At 34.6% G+C, this 17,560-nt stretch overlaps 1 protein-coding gene and 1 long non-coding RNA gene across 2 annotated transcripts; both read left to right on the forward strand.

Moving 5' to 3' along the window:
- The first annotated feature begins 9,454 nt into the window (after window positions 1–9,454).
- Window positions 9,455–16,538, forward strand: LOC103454784 (developmentally-regulated G-protein 3-like). Its single transcript, XM_008394387.4, has 10 exons — window positions 9,455–9,720; window positions 10,027–10,080; window positions 10,173–10,346; window positions 12,309–12,380; window positions 12,647–12,706; window positions 13,653–13,762; window positions 14,455–14,754; window positions 15,446–15,637; window positions 15,980–16,031; window positions 16,171–16,538. The coding sequence occupies exons 1-10, from the start codon at window positions 9,679–9,681 to the stop codon at window positions 16,219–16,221; spliced, it is 1,107 nt and encodes a 368-aa protein (XP_008392609.1). The 5' UTR covers window positions 9,455–9,678; the 3' UTR covers window positions 16,222–16,538.
- Window positions 11,089–11,865, forward strand: LOC139196540 (uncharacterized). The gene is made up of 2 exons (XR_011581571.1): window positions 11,089–11,168; window positions 11,693–11,865. It is a non-coding gene; the product is annotated as an uncharacterized lncRNA (long non-coding RNA).
- Window positions 16,539–17,560: the final 1,022 nt, after the last annotated feature.

The following is a 17,560-nucleotide window of genomic DNA, read 5'->3' on the forward strand; positions in this document are numbered from 1 at the left end:
GTGTGTCTTCTTGAAGAAACGATTGTAAAGAAGACGAATATCATTGGAGGATCAAGGTTGGAACTAGGGCTTGATCAATTTTGTTTTGGAGTGTGAAACAAAGTCTATACATGTTCTGGTACATAAATGTAAAGTAAAACTCAGTGATTTTGTGTAAATGTGCAATTTCTTTATTTTATATATATATATATATATATATTTATATATTTATTAAATAATTTTTTATTTTTTTTATTTTTGTGAATTTTTTTTTTTATAACGGGCACTAGCCGTGATCAATTTGTAATCCACAATGGCCATAGCACGTAGTGTTAGCTCTCAATCTATCACGGGCATAATTCGTGGTTACACTGCATTTGACAACGGGCATAGCCCATGGTAGAAACAAAGACTTTTTACCACATCCAAAATACTAACGAGCATAATGCCCGTGGTAAATTGCAATTTATCACGGGCATCCACCGTGGTAGATGAGCTTTTTTCTTCTAGTGAATGAGATTATACATCAAACCACTGCACCATATACACCACAACAAAATAGTGTTGTAGAATGGAAAAATCGAGGGTTCAAGGATATGACAAATTCTACGTTGAATAGTTCTCAACTTCCCCATAATTTGTGGGGTGAAGCTTTGCTTACTGCGGGTATAATTTTAAATCGAATCCCACATAAAAAAAACTTATAAGTCTCCATATAAAATTTGGAAAGAAAGGCTGCCAACATATAAAATGCTAAAAGTGTGGGGTTGCCTTGCCAAAGTGCAAGTTCCTTTGCCTAAACAGGTTAAACTTGGACCTAAAACCGTAGATTGCGTTTTCATAGGATTAGTTTCAAATAGTGTAACTTTCCCTTTTTTAGTTTATAATTCTGAGATCTCTGATATTCATAATAACACAATATTGGAATATGTGGATGTTGAGTTCTTTGAGGAAATCTTTCCTTATAAAGACAAAGTTTCAAGTTCCAATAAGAAGAGAACAATTGACCATGGAGAGACTTCTTCATCAAGTGTTCCAGAGGAAACACTAGAACCAAGAAGAAACAAGAGGACGAAAACTCCAAAAAAAATTGATCCTGATTTCATGACCTTATTAAATGAGGATAAACCTCAAACGTATAAAGAAGCCCATGACTAGTCAAGAGGCTTCTTGCCAAAGGGTACCGATAGAAACAAGGCTTGGACTATTTTGATAGTGTCAAGAATCATATCTATACGGATGTTTATGGCAATAGATGTGATTCTTGACAAAACCGCATATGGAAAGCCATCAAATGGATGTTAAAACTGCATTTTTAAACGGTGAATTAGAAGAAGAAATATATATGGAACAACCTGAAGGATTTGTTATAAAAGGCCAATAAACCAAATTTTGTAGACTTGTTATGTCTCTATACATACTTAAATAAGCACCTAAACAATGACATGAAAAATTCGACCATACAATGTTGACACAGAGATTCAAAATAAATGAATGTGATAAATGTGTTTACTACAAAGGAAACACAAATTCATGTGTCATTGTGTGTTTGTATGTAGATGATATGCTTATAGTTGGATCAAATAAAGACGTGATCAACTCCACTAAGAAAATGTTACATTCATGCTTCAAAATGAAAGACCTGGGCATTGCAGATATTATACTTGGAATTAAAATTACTAGAAATGCTGATGGTTATGTACTTTCTCAATTCCACTATATAGAGAAAGTTCTTAAACGGTTTGGACAATTTGAGAGTAGTCCACTAGCTACTCCATTTGACACCAATTGTAATTTAAAAGATTGTGTATCACAATCAGAATACTCTTGAGTAATCAGGAGTTTAATATATGTGATGAATAATACAAGACCTGATATAGCATACGCTATAAGCAAGCTTAGTCAATACACAAGTAATCCTGGACTAATGCATTGGGATGCACTAGTGAGAGTGCTTTGATATTTAAAGGTACTATTAATTTTGGTTTACATTATGTAAAATACCCACCCGTGTTAGAAGGCTATACTGATGTAAATTGGATTTTTGCTAGTATAGAATCCAAATCAACCAGAGGATATGTCTTCACAATGGGAGAAGGATCGGTATCCCAGAAAGCCTCTAAACAAACATTAATTGGGTGTTCCATTATGGAATCAGAATTCATTGCCTTAGATATAACTGTTGAAGAAGTAGAAAGACTTCATTTTTTTCTAGAGGATATACCCATATAGCCTAAACCTGCGACAACTTTATGCGTTCATTGTGACTGCATGACTGCGATTGCAAAAGCAAAGAATAAAGTGTATAACGGAAAGTCACAACATATAAGACGCAAACACAATAGTTTCCAAAAATTGCTCTCTGATGGAATCATTTCCATTGATTATGTTATAATTGAAGGAAAATATAGCATATCCATTTACCAAAGGTGTGCCAAGAGAGCAAGTAAAATATTCATCGAGGGGAATGAGGCTAAAGCAAATTGAATGAGTTAGTCTGACGAAAACCTAACCTAGATGATTAGACTAGGTTCAATAGGCAAACTAGTTAGATATATTTCAAACAGACGAATACACCGTACTTCATTCTTAAGGTGATTTTGTGTATTGTTTGCTAGTGTTAGGATATTCATATTTAATAACACTAATATCTTATTCACAAGAGGAGTATACGCAAAGTACTTTTAATTAGTATTACCTATATGGGAGTAATGTGGGGTCCCATTTATGAGAATGAGATGGCTTAATTTCTCTAAAGCTCCCATAAATTCAGGATTTGTTCAGGACCAAAATGAACACAACCATAAGCGCTGAACAAGTGTTAAGAATTGATGTGTGTGAAGCTTATTGTTTTAGTTTTTTTCTAAAAATGGTGAACAGTTCAAGATGTAATATTCACTGCATCACTATGTAAGCGCGGTAAGTTCTCACTAAGGAAGGTTCAAGTCCAAAAGACACCTATCTTGATGCATATCATTTCGACGAACTCTCTCTGCTACTATTATATATATATTTTAGATAAAATAGCATTCATTTTTTCCAATTCAAAATGTGGGGTATTGTTGGAATTTTGAATGGAAAAAACCATGAGTTTATTTTAATCCGCATTGGTGGATTGGTCTTTGCACATTCAAATTATGTCTTACAACATTAGATTTAGCATATTGAATTAAGTATGAATTGAAAGAGTTTGGTATGGATTAGGATGCAGCCCATAATTAAAGCAATTAAGATAAGGGCTCGGGCATTGGGGCCTCACAGATAACTATGAGTTTCAATTTAAATCAAACGTTGCAACTGAAATGATCAGTTATGTATCAAATGACACAACTGCCAAGGGGAGTTGTTTATTCTTGTCCAAATAGCATGGACAAGTCTATAAATTCACCAACTCGTTCCATTCAGAAAATCAACTTTTTTTACAACCCAATTTTCATATAACATTAATATTTTGGAGAGAAATACTCAATACTTCGATAGAATCAAAGCCCTAGTGCAAGGACTTTGATTGTGATAGTTGAATCCTAGTGACAGAAGCTTACAAGAACTACTGCACAAATGTAGAGGCCAAATTTTTGTCTACAAGGACATTGCAAACTTGCAAGCCTTTATCATCCATCGGTTAGTAAATTCTTGCTCAATATATTTCATTTTCATTTGCATTGTCCTTATTATTATTAGTAGTTTGTCATTTCTAATACTGTTATCAATAAATCATATTTTCAGTTTTGTTTCCAACACCAAGTTGCCTTGAGTTGATGGGTGATGAGCTTTAAATTTCAGCTTAAAGATGAGACTTATAGGGCCAAAATAGTCACCCATCTTGAAACTTCGCAAAACAACGAAAAAAATCCTCAACAACAAAGACATAATTTTAGCTAGATAAGAGACATGTCCTAAGACATTTTAATCACAAAAACACACAAATCAAATAAAAATAAAAAACAAGAAAACATATATGGGCATTTTGGTATTTTTATCTTAAAGTTCATTTTCCCACTTCTATAATGTTTCAAGCTTTGAAAAAGTATGTAATACGAAAATAACCAATGACTTCTAGGATGAAGTAAACAACTAAACCCCTTTTTTTGTTGGCCTTATGTCACTTTTATGTAGTTTGAGGTTTTAGGTTATTAGACAAGTGGGGAAAAAAGTATAATGAGATGACTGAAATAGTGCGATATAATGCACGCCTTATGGCATAAGGTTTCTCTTAAACGCTTTGTGATTGATTGCAGTTTATGAATGTGGATATTGATATAGAGATTTACTTGTAAATTCCTAAAGAATTATATGGACTAGTTCAAATAGTTCCAAACTACGAAATACCATTTCAACTCAAATAAAACAATTGGAGCGGATGTGGCATCCTCTTCTAAGTGATTATTTCATCAGTTAGAGTTATGAATATAAAATGCATTTGCATGTTAACTAAGAAGTATTCTGAGTTGCTAGAGTTGTAGTCTATGTTGATGACATAAATCCCACTAAGACTCTGGAAAAGCTTGAGAAAGCTGCGTCACACCTGAAGATGGAATTTGGGATGAAAGATCTTGGGAAAACTCATTTTTACCTTAACCTGCAGTTCAAGCATTGTTTTGACGGTATTCTGGTTCACTAGCTACACCTCGAATGTGTTACCTTTTGAATATAGCCATGATCATTCATACGCTACATGCAAATGAGACTCTTTACGAGGTGATAGGAGCATATTTATGTGACTGAGTTAGCTTGTTCTCATGCATTTATGTTGTTATTTCTTAGTTAATCATGTATTTTAAGCTATTTTCGTGTGTTTGTAGGTCCATAGGCCTTATCAATCAATAAGATGCATTTTGATGCATTTTGGAGCAGTTTTGGGCTTGGAATGAATAGCACATGCATAGAGCAAGGTGGATGAACGAAATTGAAGACTAAAGAGGCTAGGAAAGTGTTAAAGAGAAAGAAGAATTAACATAAAAATGACAAAGAGCTCAGCCACAATGGGGTGTCACTCCACCATTACCTTTCCATCATTGTCATGCACCACCATTGCACCCCCTTTGGATTCCTATGCCGTGCATCATCATCTATGTTCCCTCCATTGACTCATTTGTTGCATCATTCCACTTCCTTTCCTTTGTCTACCATGTGCACAATATCCTTTCATCTCCTTGCACTCATTGATTCACCACTTACTCACCTTTCCACCCATGCCATGCATAATCACCCTTATTCCCTCCATCATTTCAGATTTCATGCATCATTACATTGAATCATTGCACTCAATTACTACATCATTCCTTGTTCCCTCCATCATTTCAGATTCATGCATCATTACATTGAATCATTGCACTCAATTGCTACACCACTCCATGTTCCCCTCCATTGCCATGCACTTCCTCTATAAAAGAAAGTGTGTGTAACATAAATTGAGTCATACTTTGTTAGATCATTCACTCCCATTTCAACACAACCTTCATCCAAACACATCCATTCATCTTCACATCCATTTCTCCATACAAACAAACCTTCAAACACTCACCAACACCTTGTGCCATAGCAAAGGAAGGGAAGGAAAGTGCTTGGACGTGCTTGGACGTGCTTGCTGTCCAACTTGGATCGTTGGAGCGTTTAGGTGTTTTCTTTCTTTTGTTTCTAATGTTTAAATTCATTTCCTTTCGTTTTTTTGTAAATATGAGTGGCTAAACCCCTCTTGGTTAGGGGTGATTTCAAAGCCATGATTATGTGTGCAATATACTTTGATAAATTCCAGTTATTAACTCTTGAATCGTGAATGCAATTGGCTTAATTATTTGATTGATAACTTATTTGTATATTTTAATTAAGGGTCGACACTTAATTGGCATGTATAAATCTGTTGCTAGAATATAAGAAAGTTTCACATAATCGTTACAAATTTATATTCACATGTAGTGAAGGTCGCTTATAAACGATCACGTTAAGTTCAATTCCTAGCATGAGTGACATAATGTCATAGTTGCAAGTGCTTTGTCAATGCTTATGATTTTCATTAAACGTAATGATCTTTGATTGTATCTCTATTATGATGTCATGTAGGGAACTTTAGAAGAATGTTTTGGGTTGTCGAATGATGTCATCCAATCCAATAAAACAAGGAAAATCTGAGAGTTAACTAGTGATGTCACGGTTAATTTGGAGCATTGTCGTTCATAATTCAATGAAGTAGTAACTGGAAATCAAATTATTTGCATACATATCATGTGTTGAGAAAAAACCTCTAGCTATCCCATCCATCATCTTATTTCTCAAATTTGTTTTACAATCTGTCTAGTTTTTCATACTTGTTTGTTTGTTTCAACTTCGTCCAAAACTCAATCCCCCTTTACTTTAGTGTGTTTAATTAGTTAGAATCTGTTTTAATTTGTGTTTTTAAATGTTTTGATTTAAGTAAAAGTCAATTTTCGTCCAAAGTCATTCCTAGTGTCTAGTTTAAGTTTATTTAGCTGTTTTAAGTTGTTTTGAGTATTTTAAGTTTGCTTTGAGTCTTATGAGTCTTGTTAAGTGTTTTTAAATTTAGTTTTATGTTTTTGAGTCAGTTTAGAGGTTATTAGCAAGCCCTCCTAATCCCCGGTCCAGAACGATCCCTACTTATATTTGTACTACAATTGTCAAAAGAGGGTTAAATTTGTGTGTTAAGATAATTTTCGCATCACGAGGTTATGGAACCTAAAATTCCATATCTAAGTTCAATTTTGCGCTTTGTTGTACTTAGCTCATTGCATTAGACATATCATCTCCTTCGCTATTAATCTGTTGACAAGATACATCACTATGCCTATAAGCAACCATTGAATTGACATTAAAGACAGTTTTTCGCTACCTTGAAGTTATTATGGATTTAGGCCTATCCCTACGCATTCTGAGAAGGATCCAACCTTATGATCCTCGAATGATGCTTGCCTTGTTTTTTATGCTGACACTAGTTACTTATCAATCCCACACAAGATACGTTCCCAAATGGTTATGTCTTTACCACTTGGTGTACTGCAATATCTTGCAAGTCCACGAAATATATCTTAGTTGCGAAATCTTCAAATCATTCCAAACTCATCGCACATCCTACACCATACCTGAGAGATATGGCTGAAAGTTCTTGTTGAGCGTATTCGAAGTATCTGTGGTTTTTCATACATCATTGAGTTCCAACAACGATTTACGAAGATAATGTTGTATGTATCGACCAGACCAAGACATGATACATCAACAAAGTCAACGCCAAAAATATTGCGCCTTCATCACATTAGCAAAACATTAAAAGATTGAAGTCAAGCAAATTAGATCCCAAGACAACCTTGCTGACCCCTTCACAAAGTCACAACTGAAGTCAACCTTCCAGAAACTTTTATGAGGAATTAGTATCCGTACATTGTTTGATTTTCAATGCTTATAGTTCTCATTTAGGAGTTTTGTTAAACTTAGGGAAGTATCCCGAGGTATACTCACTTGATCTTAATTACTATTTTTCCTGTGTTAGGAGCATTTTTTCTATTGGATTTTTGCTACCTGATGAGGTTTTAATGAGACATCTATCTTGGGTCGGTCATGGGTCGGTCATACCCTTGTGTGCTTTCTACTTGCGTCCTGAAGGCATTTAGTTTTGACTTAATGCAATTTTTCATTTTTCTCCTTAGAGTATGGGTATTATCCTACCTTAGGTTTTACCATAGCCAGGTTTTGTAAGTTTTACTACTTATGCATTTTTCCGTATATTTTGAGATTCGCATTCGCTCATTGTACCGACTGGATGAGACAACTTTATCTACTATTTCTACATCATCAGTGAAGAGTTGATGCACCATTTACTTTAGTATTTACACACTAGTCCAAATTTCATTAGGAGTGTGATTGTGTAAATCCTAGTAGATTATGTATAGGAATTCTATGAGCCACTTACTTAAGTATTTACATACACTAGTCCTAATTTGATTAGACTTGATGCGCCATGTACTTAAGTATTTACATACTAATCCTAATTTCATTCGAATTATGTTATGAAATTCCGAAATAATACTGATTCGGAAAAAGTCTGAACATTCTGAAATTGATATAGAAGTTTGGTTTCGAAACTTTTTGGATTGGCATTAGAATGTTCTCATCCGATTTGATTCAATTAAAGTCACCCCTTGGAACGTCCATGCTTATGTGGTGCATTTTTTAATTCTCCTATTTACTTTTTTGTGATCTCATTATACTTAAATCTCTTGAAATTTGAGAATTCCTGACCTAAACATATGCTTGAAATCAGTCTCATAATTACAAAAAAATTAAATAAGAAACAAGTGAAATAATTCGCATCAATCAATTTAACAAAAATTGTAAATCTACATAACATACATAATTTGTAATATGTAGCACGTAACCAAAATTTGCAGTTTCTTTGTCGACCACACGCAGAAAGGCTAGTTGAAGGGTAAAATGGGATTCTACAAAGTATTCATATTTCATTCATGCTTTCTCACACTCTGAAGTGTATACTTGGCATTCGTGTCGTGTTTTTCGTGTTCGTGACATATCTGATATCTTAACAGGTTGTGTTGTGTAACACCAGTTAAAATAAATGGGTAATATGACTCAACCCGAAATCGACCTGTTAATATTAATGGGTAATACGACTCTAAAGAAAATATATTTTAAATCAACAAATAATTAAATGAAAAATATAATACTAAGTATGTATATACTATATTGTCACATAAATATTACTTTAAAACATAAAAACACATTTGTCTTTCAAATATAACATACCACAAAATAAGAGTCTAATGACAAAACATTAGTACGTTACTACAAAATATCAAATGTTCAAGGCTATGCAAAATGAAGAGAGTTTTTTTTAAGGCTCTAGAGCCTTTCTCACAAGTCAAAAGTTTTACATTAATTATTGTGAATTTTTATGAGTTTTGCATTCACATAAAAACCTATTCATGAGAGTTTGGAGGAATTTAAGAATCTAAACCACGATGTAACCATTGTCTAAGGGTATAGTGTGCAATCACAAGCGTTTATTATTCTTTCATATTTTTCAACTTATAAATTAATTATTATGAATTTTTATTTATTTTGAATTGCCCTAAAAGTACTATACATGAAGGTTTGTAGGGTTTTAAAAATTCAAACAACGATGTAGCCATCATCAAAGAGTAAAGAATGCAATCATGAGCGTTTAAATATTATTTTTTTTCCACATTTTTCACACTTGTAAATGAATTATTATGAATTTTTTTTTAATGTGCTTTTGTATTTTTAATATGTTTTGGAAATTTTTAATCTCACTTGTATGAGATTATGTAAGTAACTAGTAATCTTTTTTTTAGTAATTTAAAATTATCAAACTAACTTTTTCTTAACGGTGCGTTAAATGGGTAATCGGATTAGTTATCGTGTGAATAATGAATTATTAACAAATGACTTGATTAGTTATTGTGTTGATAAAAAAATTTATTATTTGTGTGTTCGCTTTGTGGGTGTTAAGGTCATAGGAAGTTACTAGGTCTATTGTAGTGGATAGGTTTGTGAAATATGGGCAAGAGGAGGACGTGCCCTAACCCCATTTACTTCTGGTACCTTCTCCTCTCTCCCTCTCTCTGTGGCGTAGTAGGCTAGTAGCATTTGAGCAGAATCATTACAATCCGACGAAAACCCTTTCCTCTGTTTCGGAGCTAGCGTGCTTCAACAATGGCGACTCTGATGCAGAAAATCAAGGACATCGAAGATGAGGTACTTTTGCCTGCACCCCCAGTCTCGTCTACTTTCTCTGCCAACGACAAATCCTAAATTAATTTAGGGAAATTGAATGCTTTATATATACCCTTATCACTTGTTAGATGCTTAGGGATTTCAATAAATTTGTCGAGTGAAAAATTTGCCATGACGAACTCAACTCTCTCCAATCAACGAAAATTTGATTTATTATTTTCTCAGTTAACCGTCGAAATCCGTTTATTGTTTCCGAAGTGATGCTTCTGGAATCTGGGTATTTCATATTAACTAGAATTTTAATATTTATTTGCTTATTAATTGCAGATGGCTAGGACTCAAAAGAACAAAGCTACTGCCCATCACTTGGGATTGCTGAAGGTGAGTTATTCTTTTTCATTCTAATGTTCGTCATGAAATTGCCTTTCATGCTCAATTTTTCTTGACAATAGTGATCCATCATTTTTTGCTAGGCTAAACTTGCAAAGCTAAGGAGAGACCTACTTGAGCCTCCGTCAAAAGGCGGTGGCGGTGCTGGTGAGGGTTTTGATGTCACTAAAAGCGGAGATGCAAGAGTTGGTTTGGTGGGTTTCCCTTCAGTTGGGAAATCTACACTGCTGAATAAATTAACTGGGACCTTTTCAGAGGTACAGAACTGTTGATTTATCTCACTTCAAACGTTATCTGTGTGAGGCAAACAAATTTTTTATTTGAAGAGAGACAATTATGTCCCAGAGATTCGTTATGTTAGGCATGAAAGCATGTAGAGTTTGTTTATATCACTTATTATGTTTTAACTGTGGGTCTCTAATATTAGGTCGAATTTGAGCTTCTAACTCTCTGTGCAGTCTACTGGGAATCGTCGCCTGGTCTCCCAGAGATTCTTTAGAAGCGGTTTCTGTCTGTATAGAGATCTTATATACTGTGGAAATTCGTCACTAGTACTAGAAATGTAAAATTTATTTAAGTGATGCTTTTTTATTTTTTATATTTTATATTTTATATTTTTTAAATATTAGCTGAATATTCTTCTCTTAGATGGATTAACTTATTGGGGAATTCAGGTGTGCACTAAAACTAATTGAACATAGTGATAAGCCCTCTTTCAAATGTAGTTATTTCTTAGATGGTTGCTTTGTGATTTCAACATTTTAATGTCTTTTGATCTATTTATTTCAAAAGTTGGGTCATGGACCATACAAATTGCTATACTCTTATTGATGTTGTTAGAACAGGATGACCTGAGACTGTAGAGGAATGAGACATATAATTATATGTCCAGTGGGAACATTCTGCTTTGCTGACATTCATCTTAGCTTTTGCATATGCAAGTGACCAATATTCCAATGACTCTGTTTTGACGGTTATAATGTGTAAATATGTATATGTAGCACCTTCCAGTTCACATGGATAAAGAAAGATGACATCCCAAAATTTAGAGGAAACTGAAGGCGCAAGGATGCCAAAAAGTAAGACACTACCCCACAACCTTCCTCCTTCCTAGAATTTTCAGAAGTCGAGTTTCATTTCATTCACACTGCCCAAAAGTGGCCAGCCCACAACTCCCAAGAATTTTGCTCTCCACTTCTCCAAAAGCATAATGCTTCTCAACAAGCATGGAAATGCAGAGTCTAGAAATCACCTGTTACGCAATCAATTACTGTCGAAGATTAAAGTGGTACAACAATGAAAAAATAGGTGGTCTATACGTGCAACCTCATTTTTGTAAATAAGGTCAATAGGAAGATAAACAAACATAAGGCCTCCTTTGGACTATGTCACAAGTATTGATTTGATCATGAATGCTAATCCAATCTAGGGCTAGAAGATCTGTGGGAGAGGGTGGGGTCCTTTGGTCTTCAGTTTCGTCAGAATTCAGACATCTACATTCTCCTTTCCTTGTAGTTGTTTTCGTTGTTTTTCTTTTGTAATCAGATGTACTTTTTTTATTAGTGGACCTCCTTTTTCACTATTTTTGTGTACCTTTATTCAGTTGAAAGGAGCCATTTTCAAGCAAAGAGAGTGGAGAGATAGCTCTCCTACCTCCAGATTATTTAGACTTCTCTGGAAAAGAAAGTTCCAACTGGTTGGAAAGGATTCAACAAAGATCGGCAAATTTGGTAGTGTTAGAGTTTTAAAGTCCTGAGTCCATTAAGTTGTAGAAAATTATATGGATCGGATACTTCTGGATCATCACCTAGAACCTAATATTAATGCAGAAATGGAAAGAAACAAATCTCAACTACAATATTAGGGTCCCACCATTTACAGGTTCCTCGTATTCTATTTGGTCTGATGTCTTCCAAGCTTTATATTGCACTGAAATCTAGGAAACTGTTTGGGAACGGAGGATTGTATTGAAATCCTTTTGAAATTTTGATTTCTTTTGTACCTTCTGTGTGAAAACTTAGGGGTAGCGGGTGTCAGGATTCCTGTGTGTGATAAGACCTAAATTGTTGCTTGCTACGTGAAACCTGAAAGTTATTATTGTTATTCTTTCCTTCATTGTGCAGCCATGCAATAAATGTAGGCTGCCTACTGAGATAATTTATATCATTGCAAAGAAAATTCTTGATGTTTTGAGGACCACCTAATGTGTTTGTGTACAGGTTGCTTCCTATGAATTCACTACTTTAACTTGCATACCAGGAGTGATCGTGTATCGAGGTGCGAAAATTCAGGTACTATAATTTTATAATTTGCTTATATAATTGGAATTTAAATAATTAGTTGGTGGTTGTAGTTTTTTGGTTTTTTTTTTGGATTTGGACTTCTTGTTCACTATTCTTGTACTTATGTCTGTTTATTTGTGTGTGTGTGTGTTTTATAAGCTCTTTCCCAATAAAAGAGAAGCTTTTGATATATACTCAAAATAGCTGTTCTAGATTTATGATCCATTTGCTCCCTTACAATAAATATTTTTAAATTGTCACACTTTAATGTGCAGTTGTTAGATCTCCCTGGAATTATTGAGGGTGCTAAGGATGGAAAGGGTAGAGGAAGACAGGTAAAGTGTGATATTTGTTCCTCATTTTCTACCGTAACATGCTGGTGTTTTTTTTTCGGTGCACTTACTTCTTATACTTAGTTTTTTCTTCATATTTATATTCACAGTAACGGTTGTGAAATACGGGTACTTGACACCATCGCAATAACATTTGTGTTTGACATGCAAAGCACATGACATGAATGTAACGGACATGTTAGAGAATGGGAATTGCAATCTCTCTCTGCATTCCTTCTCATGTCAAGAGAATGTTAATGTTGACTGTCTTGAGTTAATCTTAGGCATGAGGCAGAGGTCATGTTCCTGACATGCTTGCAGCTGTACATTAATTTGGGGGCAAGCATGTTGTAAGCATTGATTTGGGCAAGCATGTTGTACAGTATGCATATATGCTTCAATACCCTGTCCATGTCCTTAGAAAGTAGGCTATATTTTACAAGGCTGCTGGACAAGACCTGAACAATGGTGTTCTATGAATATAGATGCATGCCTTAAGATCAGTTTTTGTAGCAAGAAAATTTGTACAATATGTGGTTGGATAGATAGACCAAACAATGTTTGAATAAATAAATGACCAATATTGTACCCTTGCATGGATTTACAAGTATTCTGATGGTTTTTGATCATTTAAGTGTATGGAATGGCTTTCAAAAAGATGTTTGCATAACAATGATCTTGGCTAGTTTATAAAGATCTGGACTAACATAGTTCTGCAGACAGACCTTCCGTATATGTTGTGAACCTTTTCTAGTGGTAAAATATGCTTGAGGTATATTTTCCTTTTGGCTGTGAATAATGTTATAATTTGTTTGATATATCACACTGATGAAGGCTTGAGATATGGCAGAGATTGTTTGGAATACAGAAAAAGTTTGCTTTTGCCCTTTGTCTTTGGGTATTCCTTATGTGCTTTTAGATTCACTTATTGGACTTTCATGTCATCCAGGTTATCAGCACTGCTAGGACATGCAATTGCATTTTAATTGTTCTTGATGCAATAAAGCCAATAACTCACAAGCGTCTAATTGAAAAAGAGCTTGAGGGATTTGGTATAAGGTGAGCTATAGCTTTGTTTCTGGTCTGTATAGCTTTATCATTTTGTTACTTCAGTTTAGCAGATCTTAAGGCCATTTATGCATTGGTCAGTAATGCATGACTTTCAGAAGTTCTCCGTTTCGTTTACATAATTTCAATCTGCTGGATTTTCAAAATTTGATTATACCTGTGCTCTACGTTATGTTTACATCATATGAACTCTTTTGTCAAGCCTTTATGAGATGCTGATTCAACCTTATTTTTAATTTAAAAATAAAAATTTATGCGAAATCTTCTAGGATGTACATTTATGTGGACGATGTGTTGTTGAATTAGCTTGTATAGGCTTGTCTGGATTCGAAATCTTTTTCAGGTTATATAATGCTTCAAAGTTCTTTCCCCCTTTTGTTAAACATCAGAAGCTATTAATCCTTCCTTTTATCAAATATGGAAAGTTCAGTTCAGTGACCTTTATTCTTTTGCTGCAAACACCATGTCTATTGAGTTAGTTGACAAAACCTTTAAGTTGCATACTTGTGACAATTTATTCAAGTGCCCACACGCACACAGGTAATGCTTACAAAAATGTTTTGCATGTGTATATGTAGATGTATGCGCATGTAATCTTTCTCACACTATCTAGACCCTTTGCTTGTATCTTCTCTTCCTAGATAGTTTATACTTATAATTAGCTAAATGTTTATTGTGAGCAGGTTAAACAAGGAACCACCTAACCTTACATTCCGGAAGAAAGATAAGGGTGGTATTAATTTCACTTCAACGGTTACAAACACACATCTGGATCTTGAAACTGTGAAGGCAATATGCAGTGAATACAGAATTCACAATGCTGATATCACTCTTAGGTTTGATGCAACGGCCGATGACCTCATAGATGTAATTGAAGGCAGTAGGATATATATGCCTTGCATCTATGTTGTGAACAAGATTGATCAGATTACACTTGAAGAGCTTGAGATTTTGGATAAACTTCCTCACTACTGTCCTGTCAGGTAATCTTTTATCTAAACCACAGTTTATAGTTTCATAGTGGATTATTGTTGCAAAATGTTTTTAGGATAATTTGAAATTTTTGGATGTTCCATCTCCCTCTCTTTTGAGAACTTGCACTTCCATGTATTATTGAGATATTACACGTTGGAAACTCCAATTCAAAATGTTAAAGCTTGTTAGGGGAGTAGGCCTAATGTAGTTTCGAAACATTACTGGCAGAGGATACTATCGATGTTTGACAACTCTACATTGCATCAGTTAAATATATTATAGCTTGTTAGAAGAGTAGGCCCTCCTAGGGTAGAAACACGACTGGCAGAGAACATCTCCATTTTTTGACAACTCTACAATGCATAATGTATCAGCAGCTTATATAAAACATTGTAACTGAAGCATATAGAAAAAATTGTAATCCTAAATAATGCTTAATTATACACTGGACTGAGTGTTAAAACTGTCTGCAGTTGCACGAAGATGACAAAATGAATAATTTCAAATAATAGCATATGGATTGTGTAGCGTTCATGAATCATTGTTTAGATTTGTTTTCCTTGGAAATATTTGTTATTTATATTAATGCTGTTTATTTCTTTTTAACTTTTCTTCATTTTCAGGTATAGTTTTGCTGGCTTATTATTTCTGAATTTTTTGTTAATTTTACTTGTGCAATTTGCCATGACTGATCTGCAGTGCTCATCTGGAGTGGAACCTTGATGGTTTGCTGGAGAAAATATGGGAGTATCTTAATTTAACTCGCATATATACAAAACCTAAGGGGATGAATCCAGACTATGAAGACCCTGTGATCCTGTCTTCTAAGACAAGGACGGTTGAGGATTTCTGCGAACGGATTCATAAAGATTTTATCAAACAATTTAAGTTGTATGTACCTCTCTTTAATTTTCTTAGTTTTGATCCGTCTGATATTTTATTGTTTTTTAAATGATAACAAGCACTCTGGAAATGGAGAAAGGTACTTTAGGCGCTTGTGTTAACGGCTGTGCAAAACTAGAGCATAAGTAAATATAGGCTTCCACTTTGTTTAGAAGTTTCAACTCAATGGTATGTTACTTTTGGACATTAAAAGACTCTTTTAAGTTTTTCTGATCTGAAAAAGATAACACAAACTTCTGGGGAAAGAAAAAAGGTGCTTGTGTCAACATCTGTGCTAAGTTAAAGCTTTAAGGAGGATGTGAATTTGAAGTTAACTTTGTTTTTTGGCAGTGCTCTTGTTTGGGGGTCAAGCGCAAAGCACAAGCCCCAAAGAGTTGGCAAGGTTGGTTGGTTTGTTTTTTTAATTTTAAATATATGTTACACCATGCTTATCTCTTCCACATGCGACTACTTGATTTATTTCTATCAATGGACGTTGACTGCGTTAATTAATATGCATATTTGCTGCTTTGACACAACAGGAACATCTGCTTGAAGACGAAGATGTTGTTCAGATTATCAAAAAGGTGTGATTTGGTGCAAAGTCGGTAAGTCTTATAAACTTAGCACATCAGAATGTCACCGTGCGAGAGTAAAGCTTTTTGAGATGAGGCTTTCCTTTTCAACCAACTTTGGATCGTTGTAATTTGTAGACCATACAGCACTCCTCCGGTGTCTGCTTATTGGGGTGTAAGGCTAGGCAGAACTTGAGGCAGTTTGATATTTAATATCACACTGCCCTTTTTTTGTGTTGTCGTTTTAAAAGTTCTTTAGTTTGTGAATTGTGATAGTATAATAATATCATGTATTACGAAGTTCAGAGGATTAAAGAAAGTTGTTTAGTTTGTGATTTCCCTTGCTTTCGCCACTTATATGTTTAAGTTGGCCAAGTTTTGCAAGTCCAAAGGGCACAAGGAATGGGATTAGGAAGCTCTTTTTTTTTGGTAAATTTTTTACTCTTGGTTTACTGCGATCACAATGTGCGCTACATTTGGTTCGGGCCGTAATGATGGATTAGTCCAGTTTAAGAAATGAAGAAGGGGAAGGGAGGAAAGAGTACACAATATATAATGGGGAACTTTAACGAAAAGCACCTGGTACTGTTCAAACTCTGTTTTTCAAGTTTCATTTAATCGCGATTCCTAAGGTGCGGATAGAGCTTTGTGGACGGTGCGTGCAGACGGGATATGGACTGTAGGATTGAACGGCTGGAAACGAATCCATTAGAAAGGATTTAGTGTGAAACCGGGTTAAAAAAGACCCGTAAGTTATTGAAAACGGTACCCGTGAGATTCAAAAAATTAAACTCTCCTCCCTCCCATGACAGTAAAAGTTGAAACCATAAATTTTTTTCTTCTCTCAAAAATCTATTTCTCACCCTGAGATCGTGCTTATTCAAAACTTTGGTAGAGTACGAAAAGTTCGTTTCCATTCGAAATCTAGTCGGAGTATTGGTGTGGTTGTTTCCGGCTCAGTGTACTTTGACATTCAGTCATCTTTGGTTTGAGGGTTAGCAGTTGCTTACATGGAAAAAATCCGGTGGTTCCTTGATTGGAGTGGGTTCAGAATGGTTGCTTCCACGGAAGTCGACGTCAAACTTGATTCTGGAAACTAAATTTGAAATTTGGTGAGTTTGAAAATTTGGAACCCTAGAAAATAATTTTGTTATGTATGTAAAATTGTGTATTTTTTTAGGGTTTATGGTTAATTATGCAAGTGGGTTGATGAAATTAGTTGATGCGGAAGTATTTGAAAAATTTAGTGAGATGTAAGTTTATGAACTGTGGTTGACAGGTTGTGTACAAGATATATGTGCTTCAGTTTGTTTTGTTGAGTTTATGTTGTTCACTTTGGAATGAATTTTTTTTCTAT

The sequence above is a fragment of the Malus domestica genome, chromosome 01 (assembly GCF_042453785.1).
Source record: "Malus domestica chromosome 01, GDT2T_hap1".
Lineage (NCBI taxonomy): Eukaryota > Viridiplantae > Streptophyta > Magnoliopsida > Rosales > Rosaceae > Malus > Malus domestica.